This window comes from Diceros bicornis, chromosome 2 (assembly GCF_020826845.1).
Source record: "Diceros bicornis minor isolate mBicDic1 chromosome 2, mDicBic1.mat.cur, whole genome shotgun sequence".
Lineage (NCBI taxonomy): Eukaryota > Metazoa > Chordata > Mammalia > Perissodactyla > Rhinocerotidae > Diceros > Diceros bicornis.
The window spans coordinates 57,230,363-57,243,999 of record NC_080741.1 but is presented as its reverse complement, the minus strand read 5'-3'; the positions used below and the strand labels follow the sequence as shown (position 1 = coordinate 57,243,999).

Genomic DNA, 13,637 nt, shown 5'->3' with positions numbered 1-13,637 from the left:
ACGTGTGCACAGACACACACAGACACAACACACACATACACATTCACAAACCCTGGCTGCATCTCAGGGGAACATTTTGGGATGTGGTCTCTAAGAGACTAGATGGAAATGGTTCAATCAGGAGAGCACACTGAGCCAGGGCAGGGCCAAGAACCAGGAGGCCTGAGCCCCCTCCATCTGCCCGTGCGGCTTGGTAACTGCTGCTTCACCTCCCGGCGGCCAGTTCCCTCCTTCTCCCCCAGGAAATCTGGGAAAGGCCAGACCTTGCAGAGAAGCAGATATGTATTAGAAGGTTCACTCTTGCTTTGGCTTGTAACATGCGATTCAGAGCTGATGGGAGAATGCTCCTGGACAAAGAGAGATGAAGATCTTGATTACTGTTTCGGGTTAGCTGGGGTCCAGGGGAGGTAGGACTAGGGCAGGATGAAGAGTGATGGGGAGCCTCTGTCATCACCCAAGGGGGGTTGCATTGCTTATGTGTGTATCTGAATCCACACCTGGAGGGATTGATTGGAGGATTACATCCCAGGGAAGCCCAGATGCATCCCCTCATTTCTAAGTGGGGTCTCAGGATTCTTCATGTCTAAGCATGGCTTTGGACTGGGTCTGTGAAGCCCTCAGTGGACTCTGGGAGCTCGGGGAAGGCCCTGAAATTGTGTAACAGATGTTTCTGGGGGAAACTGGGTAAGGAAAAATTTCTCACAGGATTCTCCTAGGGGTTCTAGAAACCCTTTCCTCTTAGCAACAACAACAGAGTCATCAACAATTAAAAATGGAGACCCTGCTGCCTTGGGCAGTAACCCTGCCCGGGATGGCACTCATTTGTGGTGACCCTGGGGCCTGAGCCTAGGGTCCCTCCTGTAGGTGGGCAATGGGAGGCAGCTTTGAGCACAGATTAACGCACTTGGATTTTTGCAGCCGGAGAACAAGCGAATTTAAAATCGATGCTTGAAGCCGGTCTTCCTCCTAGAGGAAGGGGGTAAAGCCACAAATAATTTTTGAAAAGGGGTCTAATGTTGACTTGCTGCTTCCCACTGTTATTTTAAGGAGGTTTTTCTGTCCAAGCCCACCATGTGGACAGAAATAATAGGCTGACAGAAGGGGTCGCCTTGCTTTCTGGCATAGCCTGTGATGTTTCGATTAGCACTAAAACCTAAAAGGGGGGCCCTCCATAATTTTCGAATATGTAAAATCCGCCTTGAAGGAAGCACATGTGTGGGGCACGCTGGGGACCTGCCTGGCTGGAGGAGGCTGGGTCCCCATGGCAACATCACAATCCCCCATTTCTGCAGGCATTTGTGCTGTAAAAGCAGAATTCCAGATGTGATACAGTATTTGGAGACTCCATCCCCGGGCTTCGGAAACGGTATTTGAAGTCGGCACAATTCAGTGCACGCTCTCTGTGTGGTCCTAAGGCTTTTTATTAGTAGCTTTGTTTTGATCCGAACATTTCCTCTGAGCTTAGGCATAACAATCATGTTTATAGCTTTAAGTTTTCCTCTATTGTCTAATCACTATTTTGCCCTCGCAGGAAGATACCTTCTTGGGCTTCTGGAGTGGAGTCTCTGTAACTGCCTTTAACAGCTAAGTAAGAGCAAGCCGGTAGCTGATTTGCTGGGTGGGTGTTTGGGTGGTTGGTTGTTTGCTTCCTCTTCATACCCAGTATTTACAGAAAACCGGTTAATCTGTGTCTCTGAGTTGTCTGTGTGTGCTTTTGAAACTGCAGATGGGTTGACTGTTACCTTAAAGATGCCAGTTCTCGAACATGCGGTTCTCATTTGAGTGGATGGGAGTGGTGTGTGCAGCGGAGGGGAAAGGTTGGCTCTCCGTCCAGAGGCATGTTTTATAGCTTGCTTTCAATGTTTTGAGAATTGGAAAAATGGAACAATCCTGTCTATTTGTGAGTATCAGCCATGGGAGAACACACAGCCCAGATCCTTAACAGACTAATTGGAAAAAGTACTTGGGCTTTTGCTTTGTGAAAACCAAGGAGGCTACAGAACTTTGTTTTGTTTTGTTTTTAAACACAGGGAAAAAGTCAGTGTGTGTGTGTGTGTGTGTGTGTGTGTGTGTGTGTGTGTGTTGATATCTCTGGGCTTTAACTACATGTGTATGTTCCAGTGGCAAAGCAATAAGTAAATCAAAGTCTGGAGCAGGGAAAGACATTTTAAAATATATTAAATTCCATTTAGGCTACCACCACTTAGAAAATATATTATATTGCAATATATACATATATCAAATCAACATGTTGTATACCTTAAACTTACACAACGTTATATGTCAATTATATATCAATTTAAAAAAGAAAGAAAGGAGAGTTCTGAGAACTCATGAATGCCCTAACACATGTTTATCTTTAGTGAATGAACTTCCTTGGTGGGATGGTGGGGGAGGGGTGGGATAGTGAAAAGAAGCGTAGATGAAAACCGGAGCTCTCAGTTTGATAAGTAGGATACATGGTAACTTGGCATAGGTTGGCTCCATGTTAGAGCTCAGAAACAATTGTCCCTTCAGCTTTCCACCAGGGAGCGTGAAATTAGGAACATGTGTGTGCTGATTAGCAACATGTCAGAGATGAATCATGATTACGACTTTGGTCTGGTGCACAGGCGATGCTTTGGACTAGTGATTTCCTACCTCCTTGAGCAAATCTCTCTAATTAGCTTAAGATCTCCAGGTCTTTTTGGGCCGACGTGGTAATTGCTGGTGGGAACCCACTGGCACTACCCAGAGCTTGTGTGTTCCCCACTAGAAGTCCAGGACCTCACCTCCCCAAATCAGACAGCTGGCTGGCACCCTCCGTTTCTGAAGTTGGTTGCATCTAGATGGAGAGAAAGAGAGAGAGCTCCCGGGAATGTGGAGCGAATATCTTGAATAGATCCAGGCCCAAGCTGGCTTTGTGATTTATTTTCCTTGTGTTTTGGGTTTTCCAGCATTCTCCTTGGCTTACATCACCTGGGGCTTCTCTGCCTTTGCCGACTTCTTTTTTTCTAATTTAAAAGTTTGAACTGAAATAAGTGGGATCTGTCTTTGTTTATGAAACCAACGGAACCTGCATGGGGTAAATTGACCCCATATTCTGCTTCTTGCCCTCACCATGTCCACTGGTCATAGGCAAAAATGCCAGTCCTGTCGTGCATTTTCAGCCTCGCAGAGCTGTCTGCTATCTTTTAATCTCATTGACACACTGGAAACCCAAGATGGAGGAAATGCTATGGAAAATAGAGAGTATGAGTTGGCCTTAGTTCTAAGTAGTTACTTGGTGTACCTTTAAGAAACCCACCCTCTCAGTTCTTTCTGACAAATGCTCTTTTTAAAATTTTCACCCAAACTCAGTCCACTAAAACATTACCAGCTTTCTGCAAGTTCCCTAATTGATCTGATAGCAGTCTTGTTTAGGCCTCACTGTTTGGCCTGCCTTCCATTGGAAAAGGGAGCACTATAATTAGCACAGTTTTTTTCAAAATGCATTTTTCCAAAATGGCAGTTAAGCTATTTTGGAGCTGGATTGGAAATTTTGCTCTGGGGAGTTGGTGTCTTCAAATGGCCCAGAGTCCCCATGGGCCCCTCAGGAAATTGGCCGTCTGATGGCTCCTGGCCGGCGGTGCTGGCTGCTCTGGGTGGGATCCCATCTTTGTGTCCAGGTCTTTGCTTCTTTGCCTTATGAGTGGAGCGTGGTGTGGGTTTTTGCCTTTTGGATTTTATTCCTTTAGAGCACTTAAGAGTTATCCTTCCCCCCCTCTCCTTCCTGCGTAAAAGATGTTTTCTCCATTAAGCTCCCATTTGCTGCTTCCGCCCCGGCTTACCGTCGAGTGCTCGGAGCCGAGCTCCAGACTCGCTTAGCTCACATTGGAACAGATTAAAAGCTGCTGTTAGCACAGCAAATGGGGGTAGTTAATTAACTAAGAATGTGACACCCTGAGGCCACAGCATTGACATTTATAGTTTTTAAGTAACAGGCAACAAACGAGTATCCTTAATTGTCAGCTCATTAAATATCAAACGGTGTAATAGCGAAAAGCTTGGAATTGTTTCCTGAAGAACAGCTTCTGAAGCCGTTGACTAGCTTTGTAAGTTGCCTTATCTGTGTTCTCTTAGTGTGGGCCCTGATTCGAAGCTCCAAAATCACCCTGTCACACCAAGCTAGGTCCTCCTGGGTTCTCTGTGTGTATTCCTGGCTTAATCATGCAGTCATTCATTCATTCAGACAGAAAACTAATGTTTATCAAGGGCTGACTATGTGCCAGGCCCCAGACTGTGGGGCGAGCGTTGTGGGATAGGAAGTAGGGGGCTGCCCTGGTCTCTTTGCATTCAGTCTCTCCTCATCTGGTCCAACCTGAGCACTTCTCAGAGACAGAGTCACTGGGTCGCCCAGTTCCCACCAAGACCATCAGCAGAACACATTCCTTTTGTAGCATACCTCTCACCTTGTTTATTAGGGCTGGGATCTTCTCAGGAACAGTGACATAACCATCTCTGAGTGTGAAATAGCTGTTTCAGTATGTGTCAGATGCTGGGCAAAGCACTTGATATATATCATGTCACATAGTCCTCACACCTATCCTTCCCAGGAATTTTCATTCAGATACTATATAGCTTGGAGAAATGAGGCTCAAGAAGGTTTAGAAGCTTGCCCAAGGTCACACAGCTGGAAAGTGGGAAATTTGAACATACGTCTATGCAACTCCAAAGCCCATTCTGTTAACCATTCTTCTATTTCGGGTAAGCCCCAGGCCAGCCCACAGAAGCCTATATCTAGGATGGCAAAATCTCAGGCAGCAGCTCTGATGGATCAGTCTTCTGTGTCTGCCTGAAGCCGGGGGAGAGTGTGGTGACAAGTGACCAGTCTGCTGTGTGTGTGGGAGGCAGGGAATGACAGCACATGCCGAGTGTGACATCGAGATCTGTTTCATCCATGTTGCAGCTGAAATTGTACGTGTATTAGCTTTCAGTTGCTGCTGCAATGAATTACCACAGATTTAGTGGTTTAAAACAGCACTACTTTAATCTTTATAAGATTAATAATTTAATTAATCAATTGAATAATTAATTTAATCTTTAATCTTTATAAGATTTATTTTATAGTTCTTAAAGTCAGAATTCCAAAATGAGTCTTATGGGGCTAAATTCAAGGTATTGGCAGGGCTGGCTCCTTCTGGAGGCTCTAGGGGAGAATCCATTCCTTGCCTCTTCCAGCATCTAGAGGCCACCTACATTCCTTGGCTTATTAGCCTCTTTTTCCTCCATTCCAAACCCAGTAGCATAACATCTTTAAATCAATGTTTGTCTGTCTCTCTCTGCCTTCTGCTTCCATTGTCACATGTCCTGGCCGGACTCTGACCTTTCTGTCTCCATCTCATAAGGACCCGTGTGATTACATTGGGCTCACCTGGACAATCTAGAATAATCTCTCCCTATCTCAGGATCCTTAAACTTAATCACATCTGTGTAGTCTATTTCGCTATGAAAAATCATTCACATGTTCTGGGGATTACGATGTGGACATGTTGAGGGGGCTGTTATTCTGTCTACTACCAAGTATAAAGAAAACAGTAGTGCTCTGTGAGCTAGCCTGGGCACACTGTTTCCCAGGTGGTTTTTGAGGGCTCTGGAGCAGCTGAAGCATTATTTGGGTGTGAGCCGAGGACAGCCCGGTGGAACATCTGTCTGATGCATGTGCTGAGAAGCCATGCACTCTGCGCCCCAAGAGTGAAGCTCTTTACAGTGTACACAAGAGCTGGTGCCTGCAATGGTATCTCTTGCTTCTGAGTTCCATGACCAGCTTGGATGGTCACAGGGTCTTTTGGTCTCTGATTTTCTGTGGAATTAGAATTACCATTTTATATCTACATCAGCAGAAGTGCTATGCCAGTCAAAGCGTGGGGACAGATTACTGTGCTCCCATCAAGTGAGTATGCAGGCAGACTGATGTGTCAGGAACACAGTGTGATAGGGCTACACTAAGGCAGTAAGCCCATGGGGTGGGGCAGCAGGATGTGGTGATGGGAAGGGCATTCTGGGAATATGGAAGTGCTGGAGAACACGTGCTGAGCTGTGGTGCCTGGAGGGGTTTGGAAGGTGGGGAGGGGAGTGGCTGAGAAGGTAGGTGGAGCTGCCACGTCAGGAACAGTCTGGGAGGGACAGGGAGCCAGTAGTGGGCTTGGTGCAGAAGAGTGAGGGCAGATTTGCACATTAGGAGATCGCCTTGGTGGCCAAGGCCCTTTGAGGTCAGGACCCGCGTCTAGTTCATGGCCCAGTGCCCAGCCCTGTGGGGCCTGGGTCAAGGTGGAATGCTCAGTGGGTAGTGAGTGGATGCTGCATGCAAACCTCACTATCCTTTAGAGCCAGCTCACTGGGTCTCCCTCAGAACAGCTCCAGACACATCACAGAGACCTAACTTGGAGGGATTTAAGTTCTTGCTTGCATGATATAGCACATCTCACACTGTCTTGGGCTCCTTTCCACAATGCATTGCTCATTGCAAGTGCCCAATAGATACCTGTTAATACATGATGCAATAGAAATATAGGGAACGTAAGAATAAAATGAAAAGCCAATGAAGTCCTACAAGTAGGGTGATGGGTCTCCAGAGTCCTACGCACCTCAGAGCATGCATTTCCTTTTTGATAAATGCTTCCTCTACATGGCTTCACGTGGTCCTCCTCAAACACCCTTCCCAGAGGAAAGTAGTGCAAATTATCTTTTTAAGCGGTTGAGGAGACTCGGACCCAGTGGAGTGAAGTGGTTTGCCCGTGGTCCAGCTGGAGGATGGAAGCATTAAGGTACTTACCTTGGCCCCTAGATTGTGTTTTTGTTTCCCTCCCGTGACACTCCCTTTTCCTCTCCATTCCAGCCCAGTTATCCTTCCCTCTTTTAAGCTTCTGGTACATGTCATCCTTACCCTTGGTTCATCCTTACTGAGGTGCTGCCTCTGGCAGTTTGTATACTGTATGCTTATTTATGGCTGGCTCTTGCGCCCCAGCTCCGTAGACCTTGTGTGCCATCTACACTGAGAGTCCTGGGAGGGCCGGGTTGTGATTTGAGATTTGTCTGTATGTCCTGCATGTGATCCACATACCCAGTTACTCTTTGAAAGAATGAGCTACTTCGCTCCTGAAGGCAGGGACAGTGGCTGTTTTGTTCACCACTGTACCTGGCGTAACGTTTGGCTTATAATAGGTGATGAGTGAATTTATCTCCTGGGGTTTGTAAGGGAGGAGAAGGGTGTGACTTGGGTGTCTTGGGCATTACTGAAGGGTTGTGGGGGGACTTGCATTGTCTCCTGCCTGGTCTCCTGTCTGGTCATGTTACTCTGGTCCTGGCCATCTGGAAGTTCAGCATCCTTTGGTTGCACAGACTGTGGCCTCGTCCCTAAGGAGTTATGAAGATGTTTAGGATTTTAATAAGGTAACAACACTTTCCAAAGTGTTTCAGTTCAGGTGAGGAATTCTGGAATCTTGTGTACGTGGGGAAGGGAGGATGGAAGGAGGAGAGCTGGAGGAAGAAGGTGAACCAGGAAGAAGGGGAGCCCCAGTGGATCATGGGCTGGTGTACCATGTTGATTTAGATTTTCTGTTACTGCTTATTCTTCACTTCAATAAGAATGGGGTGTGTGTGTGTGTGAGTGCGTGCATTTGTGTGTCTCCCCGTCTCTTTCTGCACAGCTGTGCTTTCCCAAGGTCCATGTTTATCTGAGCTCAGGGATACAGTTTCAGTGTGCCTGGCTTCAGTCTAAGCAGCATGAACATGCCTGTAGCATATGCATGTGCTGGGGTTGTGGCCTGAGACCCTGGGCTACGTCAGAAGTGTTCTGCAGACTGTGTCTCGGTGTAACAATTGCCCATTAAATACCAGGCCGCCAGCATATGGTTTTCCCCAACATCCCCCTTGTTGAGTGGAAACTTTAGCTGTGTGGTTAGAATATTTTCCCATCATTTAGTATTTCAGAATTAACGTATTCTGGAGAATTCTGCAATTAATGCTGAATGGCACATTTGCAGATTATTACAGAAACAGTTAAACCAGTGTCTGTAGATCTATAGCTGCTCTTTCCCATGATGGACAAGTGGTGGGTTAGGAAAAGGCGGGGCCGACGGGAGGGTTCCGGGGCTCCCTCTGTGGATGCTGTAATTAAAGTGGGAAGTCTGGCGGAGTTGTTATCCCTGCTATTAAGAGTGCAGCTGGTTAACGGCCATATCACCAAGAGTTAGAGTTAGACCTTTTAAAGTCTTTTTTCTTTTTCTTTTATGACCCACCCTATATATTCCAAGCATAGGTATAGATGCAGTGAAGAATTTTCTCATTAAAAGTAATGGCTTATTGCCACACTCATTCCCAGTCTTGGAATGAGAAACCTGTTTCCTTAGACTTGAGGAATTGCCTATCTGTTGTGGCTTAATAGAGCTTTTGGGTGAGAGTGTCTGGTAGGCGAATTTTATAACCAGTCAGTGCTCAAAGCGGATCCAACTGGAAGGGCTCCAGCTGGCAGCTCATGGTCTCTCTCCCAATTTTACTGTTAATGAATTATTCTTTAACCCCCAAACACAGAACAGCCTGCTCCTGTTGTCTTAGAGGAAGTGAGTGCTCATGATCCCCGTAGCCTGGCAGTTAGGAATCTCCTAGGCTGGAGGGAGTTGGCAGGTGGAGGGGCGCAGGGGGCAGGGGTGAGCAGGGAGCTCATGGAGAGAGCATGGACGTTGCTCAGTGACTGGCATGACCCTGGGGCTATGCAATCATATGTGTGTTGACTCCATGGGGATCTGTGCTGCAAAAGCAAATTGGCTTTACTCCTCATCATGTTTTCTTGTTTTCTCACAGGGAGTGGGGCCGGCCAGCAGGAACAGCGGGCTGCACAACATCACCTTCAGATATGACAGTAAGTAACTGGCTTGACCGCTGAAGAATGGAGCCCTTTCAGAGATCTAAAGCTTGCACAGTCGTGCTTAATCAGGGACACTGTAGGTCCTGGGGTTGAGGAATTTTCTGAACCTGCTCAAGTTTGTCAACAGAGCTAAAGCTCAGTCTCAATTAAGCCACTCAAGTATTTGGGAGCTTGAAGAGATCAAGTGTCCTCCATACTGTTCAGAAAAGTTGTATGTGGAGACCTCCCCTAATTTCCTTAGGACATAGCCGTGTCCTTAAGAACAAACACCGATAGATGCCTGTAGGGCCCAGCAGGGGACAGATGAGCGAAGTGCCCAAGTGCAGGATGCTAGGGAATGGTTGAGACTGTGCAAACTGGATAACCTATGTCTGGTCTGGAAGGAGCACTGGCTTCTCCATCCCAACTCATTGTGGCCTTGAGGAATTCCCCCTGAACAGAGCCAGATGAAATTTCCCAGAAGAGTGGGAAATTTGCATTTTTTGCTATGAACATTTTTTAATATTGGCCTTTATTTAAAAATTTTCACAATCGCAGAGTGGGCCAAGTGAATCTGTATCCCAGATTGGCCCAGGAGTCTCCAGTTGGCCGTCTCTGACTTTGGCCTGGGTTCCAACCCTGGTTCCCTACCTATCAGCTGTGAACGGTGGCAAGTGACTTGACTTCTCCAAGCCTCGGTTTACTCACCATGTAAAATAAAGATTAGTTTCTTTCTCAGCATCATTTTGAGGTTTAAATCAGGTAATGCTTATAACTGCTCAACTTGGGAGCTGGCCTGTGGTGTGCACTCGGTAATTGATATCTGTTAATATTAGAAGTCATTCCAACTGGAGCTGGAATACAAGCCCTTTTTGGCCTTTCTCTCAAGGCTGTATGGCTTTTCTGGCTGAATTGTTTTCTAAGGGCAGGTGGGGGTGATTTTTCTGATTAAGCATGTAGAACCCCATCTAAGCATCTGCTTTCATGCCTAAGAAGGTAATTACGTAGAATTGTGAGCATTTTAACTTTATGAGCCATAATTTGTAAGTAAAATATTGATGAGAAGGAGCTTGACTCATATTTAGTGACTCTTGACATTCGACTCATCTCTTGGAGAGGGTATGAGTCCTTGTGAGTAAGGGGTGTTGGTCACATTGAGGTGTCTGGAATGATCCCTACTGAAGCAGGGTTTTTGAGGTTGTGTACACAATCTAACAATTTTAAGATACAAATGTGTATGTAAAATTCACACCCACAGTTGCTGATGTGGGTACTTGAAGTTAGCCCATGAGGACTTAGATCTGGAACTCAGATATGTCACGTTAGTGGTGTGTGCATGTTCTGGGTAAATGCTGTGATGTTAATGAAAGATTTGCGAGTCCATGATACTTAATTCAGCTAAGTAAAGACATGTGTAAGGGATCTTTCTTTGAGTTAGAAAGTTAATTTCTAATATATGTTCTTGGTCCTGGCAGGTCTTGTATTACATTCAAGAGTTCAAAATTTTCCGGTCAGCTGCAAACAAGTATTTGCATCTCTAATTTAATATGGGATTTTGTGAAAGAGGATCTATACCTGTAAAACTTAAAAGTATCTTACTGTTTTCTTCATGAGACTAGATATTTGGCCCACATGCCAATGCCTGTCTCTTAGTCATTATTTTCTTTATAATTCTTCAGCATTTAATTAGAATTTAATTCACAACTCACATTGGCTCCTGAGACATCTGAAGCTCGGTTGCATTTTGGCAAAATGTCATTTGGGCACAATTTTTTTGTAACCAGAATCCAAAAGCTTGGCGTTGCTAATAATTGGATCCAGGCTGTATAAAAAACTTCCTCATTGTTTTCCATTGAAAAAGATATTTCTCTCTTCCACAAGGAAGTTCCTGTTACTGGCTCGTTGACTGGTTACTAGTTCTGTTTGAAATAGCTAAGAATCAATTACCAACTTTTCACCAAAAATATTAAACTACAAAATCTTATTTTTCTGTTCCTTTGCCATTTAATGTTACAAAGAAAGAAAATGTCTTGCCATTAAGTTAAAACCGGATTTCGCAGGTCTTCTTGCTTCCTTTCAGGTTGTATTTCTCGTTTCTTCTTCAGGCTCTGAGGGGGTAATGCCTGAGTAGGTTGTAATACATTTTCTCAATTGTTAGACTTTATATTTGCATAATTGTATTTACAGACACCCAGAGAGTGCTAATTTTGGCATTGGGAATAAACAAAGAGAAAAAGCATGATTTGCCCTTGTTCCTGCGTCTTTTCCTAAAGCTGGTTAATTCAAAGGTTTCTCTTTCATTAGAGACCTCAATAAAGGAAAATATTTGAACTTCACGGGTATGATGGGATCTTGTCTTTTTTTGTATTGGGAAGCTGGTCTCAGCTAGGATTTTTGCAGACTGAATTCTCTGATTCAGAACTATTTTGGTAATGAGCTCTGTGCTGAGGACAGAGTGGCCGGAGCCCTGCGAGAGCACCCAAGGCTGCTTTCTGTCCCGCCTCTGGGCTGGTCAGTGGGCGAATTCTAAGCCACTCGGCTCATCCCTCCAGCTGCAGCTTCCTCATTTGTTCAATGTGGGTGTTAAACCAGATGTTTAAAAAAATTTTTTTTCCTATTCTAAAATTCCCTTCACCCAGAGAACACATGTTGAATGCTTTGCAAGTGAATTTTCATCAGAAGTAGAATTCAATTTTATTAATTATTAACATCTTTTCAAAGGAAGTAATATTGAAGTGTAGAGGTGGCTGTTTTTGAAGCAGATGGAGTTGACAAAGGGGAGTCGGCCTAATGGAGTTGGGCAAGAAAGCAGGACACAAAGGAGTGTGGAGGATGAAGTTTTAAAACAGGGGTGCATTTCAGTGCCTGTGCGCTATAGTTTAATAAGGAATTTAAAAAGGAGCACGTTAAAAGGCTTGGAAGGGTATCCGTTAGATGTTAGCAGTTACTTCTTTGTCGTTGGAGGTTATGGATGACTTGTACATTTTTCTTATATTCTTTTGTGATTTGCAAATATCCAGTGACGCTTTTAGTCATAAAAATGGGAAATGTGTGGTACAGTTTACAGGGGAAAAAATGCAGAAGACTCACTAAGCTGCTTAGAAAACACCCCTGAATGCTTCATCTCAAAGAAAAACACTCTGGGCCGGCCCCGTGGCTCAGCGGTTAAGTGCCCTCGCTCTGCTACTGGTGGCCCGTGTTCGGATCCCGGGCGCGCACCGACGCACTGCTTCTCCGCGCACCGCTTCTCCACGCACCGCTTCTCTGGCCATGCTGAGGCCGCGTCCCACACACAGCAACTAGAAGGATGTGCAACTATGACATACAACTATCTACTGGAGCTTTGGGGGGAAAAAAAAAAAAGGAGAAGGATTGGCAATAGATGTTCGCTCAGAGCCAGTCTTCCTCAGCAAAAAGAGGAGGATTAGCATGGATGTTAGCTCAGGGCTGATCTTCCTCACAAAAAAGAAAAACAAAAACAAAACAACAACAAAACAAACAAACAACAGCAACAAAAAGAAAAACACCCTGACTTCAGATGGGTGGTGGTGGGATTTGGGCATTTGATGGAAATGAAGAGTTTTTGCAGCAGATACTCAAGAGGGTTTTCAAGTTTAATCATTGAGAAAGAAATGGAGATGAAGCAGCATAAGAAATATGAGTTGGTCTCTGCCAGGGATGGCTGGTGGTTCTCCCTGCACAAGTGGCCGGAACGGCCTGCGGCCATTCTCTGAAGTCCCAGCCCGAGTCTGGCTGGAAGCTTTTGGCAGCCTTTTAGGATCTTGCAGACTTTAAAGGTGTATTTAGCAATACCAGGTGGCACAGCTGCTCGTATGGTCGTGGCTGCATTGACAGGTGGCGGTGAGTAACACCCTCAGACAAAATCAAAGAATCTGTGGTGTTCATTTTTTGAGCAATGCGGGACACTCTGGATTTGGTGGGTGTTGTGGGTGTCTTTGATGACACATCGTGTTTGGAACAAAAGTCTTACCTTTGATGATGCTAGTTAACCTTGAAGGTGCTTTGCTTATCACTGAGTCAGTTAGTACCTTTTGCAGGTACCAACTAGATTGTCTTAACGATCTTGCTGTGAGTCACTCCCCAGTGCGTTCACATCCCCATATTAGTTCCTTTTCCCCAGTCACCTTGCCCTGTAGGTTTCTTCTAAAAACAAATAGATCCCAGATTATTTAGCCATTGCCTTGTTTCAAATCACTCTCTAATGCTGAAAAATGATTGAATTGATGTAAATAATTATTGATGTAGGTAAAATGTTGTAATAGAAAAAAAGTTAATGCCAGATACACAAACTCCAGACTGTATATGATCCTCCTAACGCTGTCCTGGAATTTCACTCAAGGGGTGGGTGGTAATGGTGATGCTGTAAATAAATTCCACTGCAGCATCTTAATAGTTCTCCAGTCAACCTTTGATGTCATATTTGGGCTTTTGAGGCAAAAGTCTTTAAAGAGAATGGATTTGGCCACCTCCAGATGTGCTCTGTGTAATTTGAGAAGATGAACTTGAAAATAAAAAATAAAAATTTAGGGCCGGCCCGGTGGCTTAGCGGTTAAGTGCGTGCGCTCCGCTGCTGGCGGCCCAGGTTGGGATCCCGGGCGCGCACCGATGCACCGCTTCTCCGGCCATGCTGAGGCCGCGTCCCACATACAGCAACTAGAAGGATGTGCAGCTATGACATATAACTATCTACTGGGGCTTTGGGGGGAAAAAATAAATAAATAAAATATTTAAAAAAATAAAATAAATAAAATAA

General features: G+C 45.1%; 1 protein-coding gene across 2 annotated transcripts in view; it reads left to right on the top strand.

Moving 5' to 3' along the window:
• IL17RD (interleukin 17 receptor D) overlaps positions 1–13,637 on the top strand; it is a 62,075-nt gene that overhangs the window by 30,416 nt on the left and 18,022 nt on the right. For both annotated transcript variants that reach the window (XM_058561587.1, XM_058561577.1), the window contains exon 2: positions 8,821–8,878. In XM_058561587.1, coding sequence (XP_058417570.1) covers positions 8,821–8,878 — 58 coding nt within the window. The remainder of the gene's footprint in view (positions 1–8,820; positions 8,879–13,637) is intronic.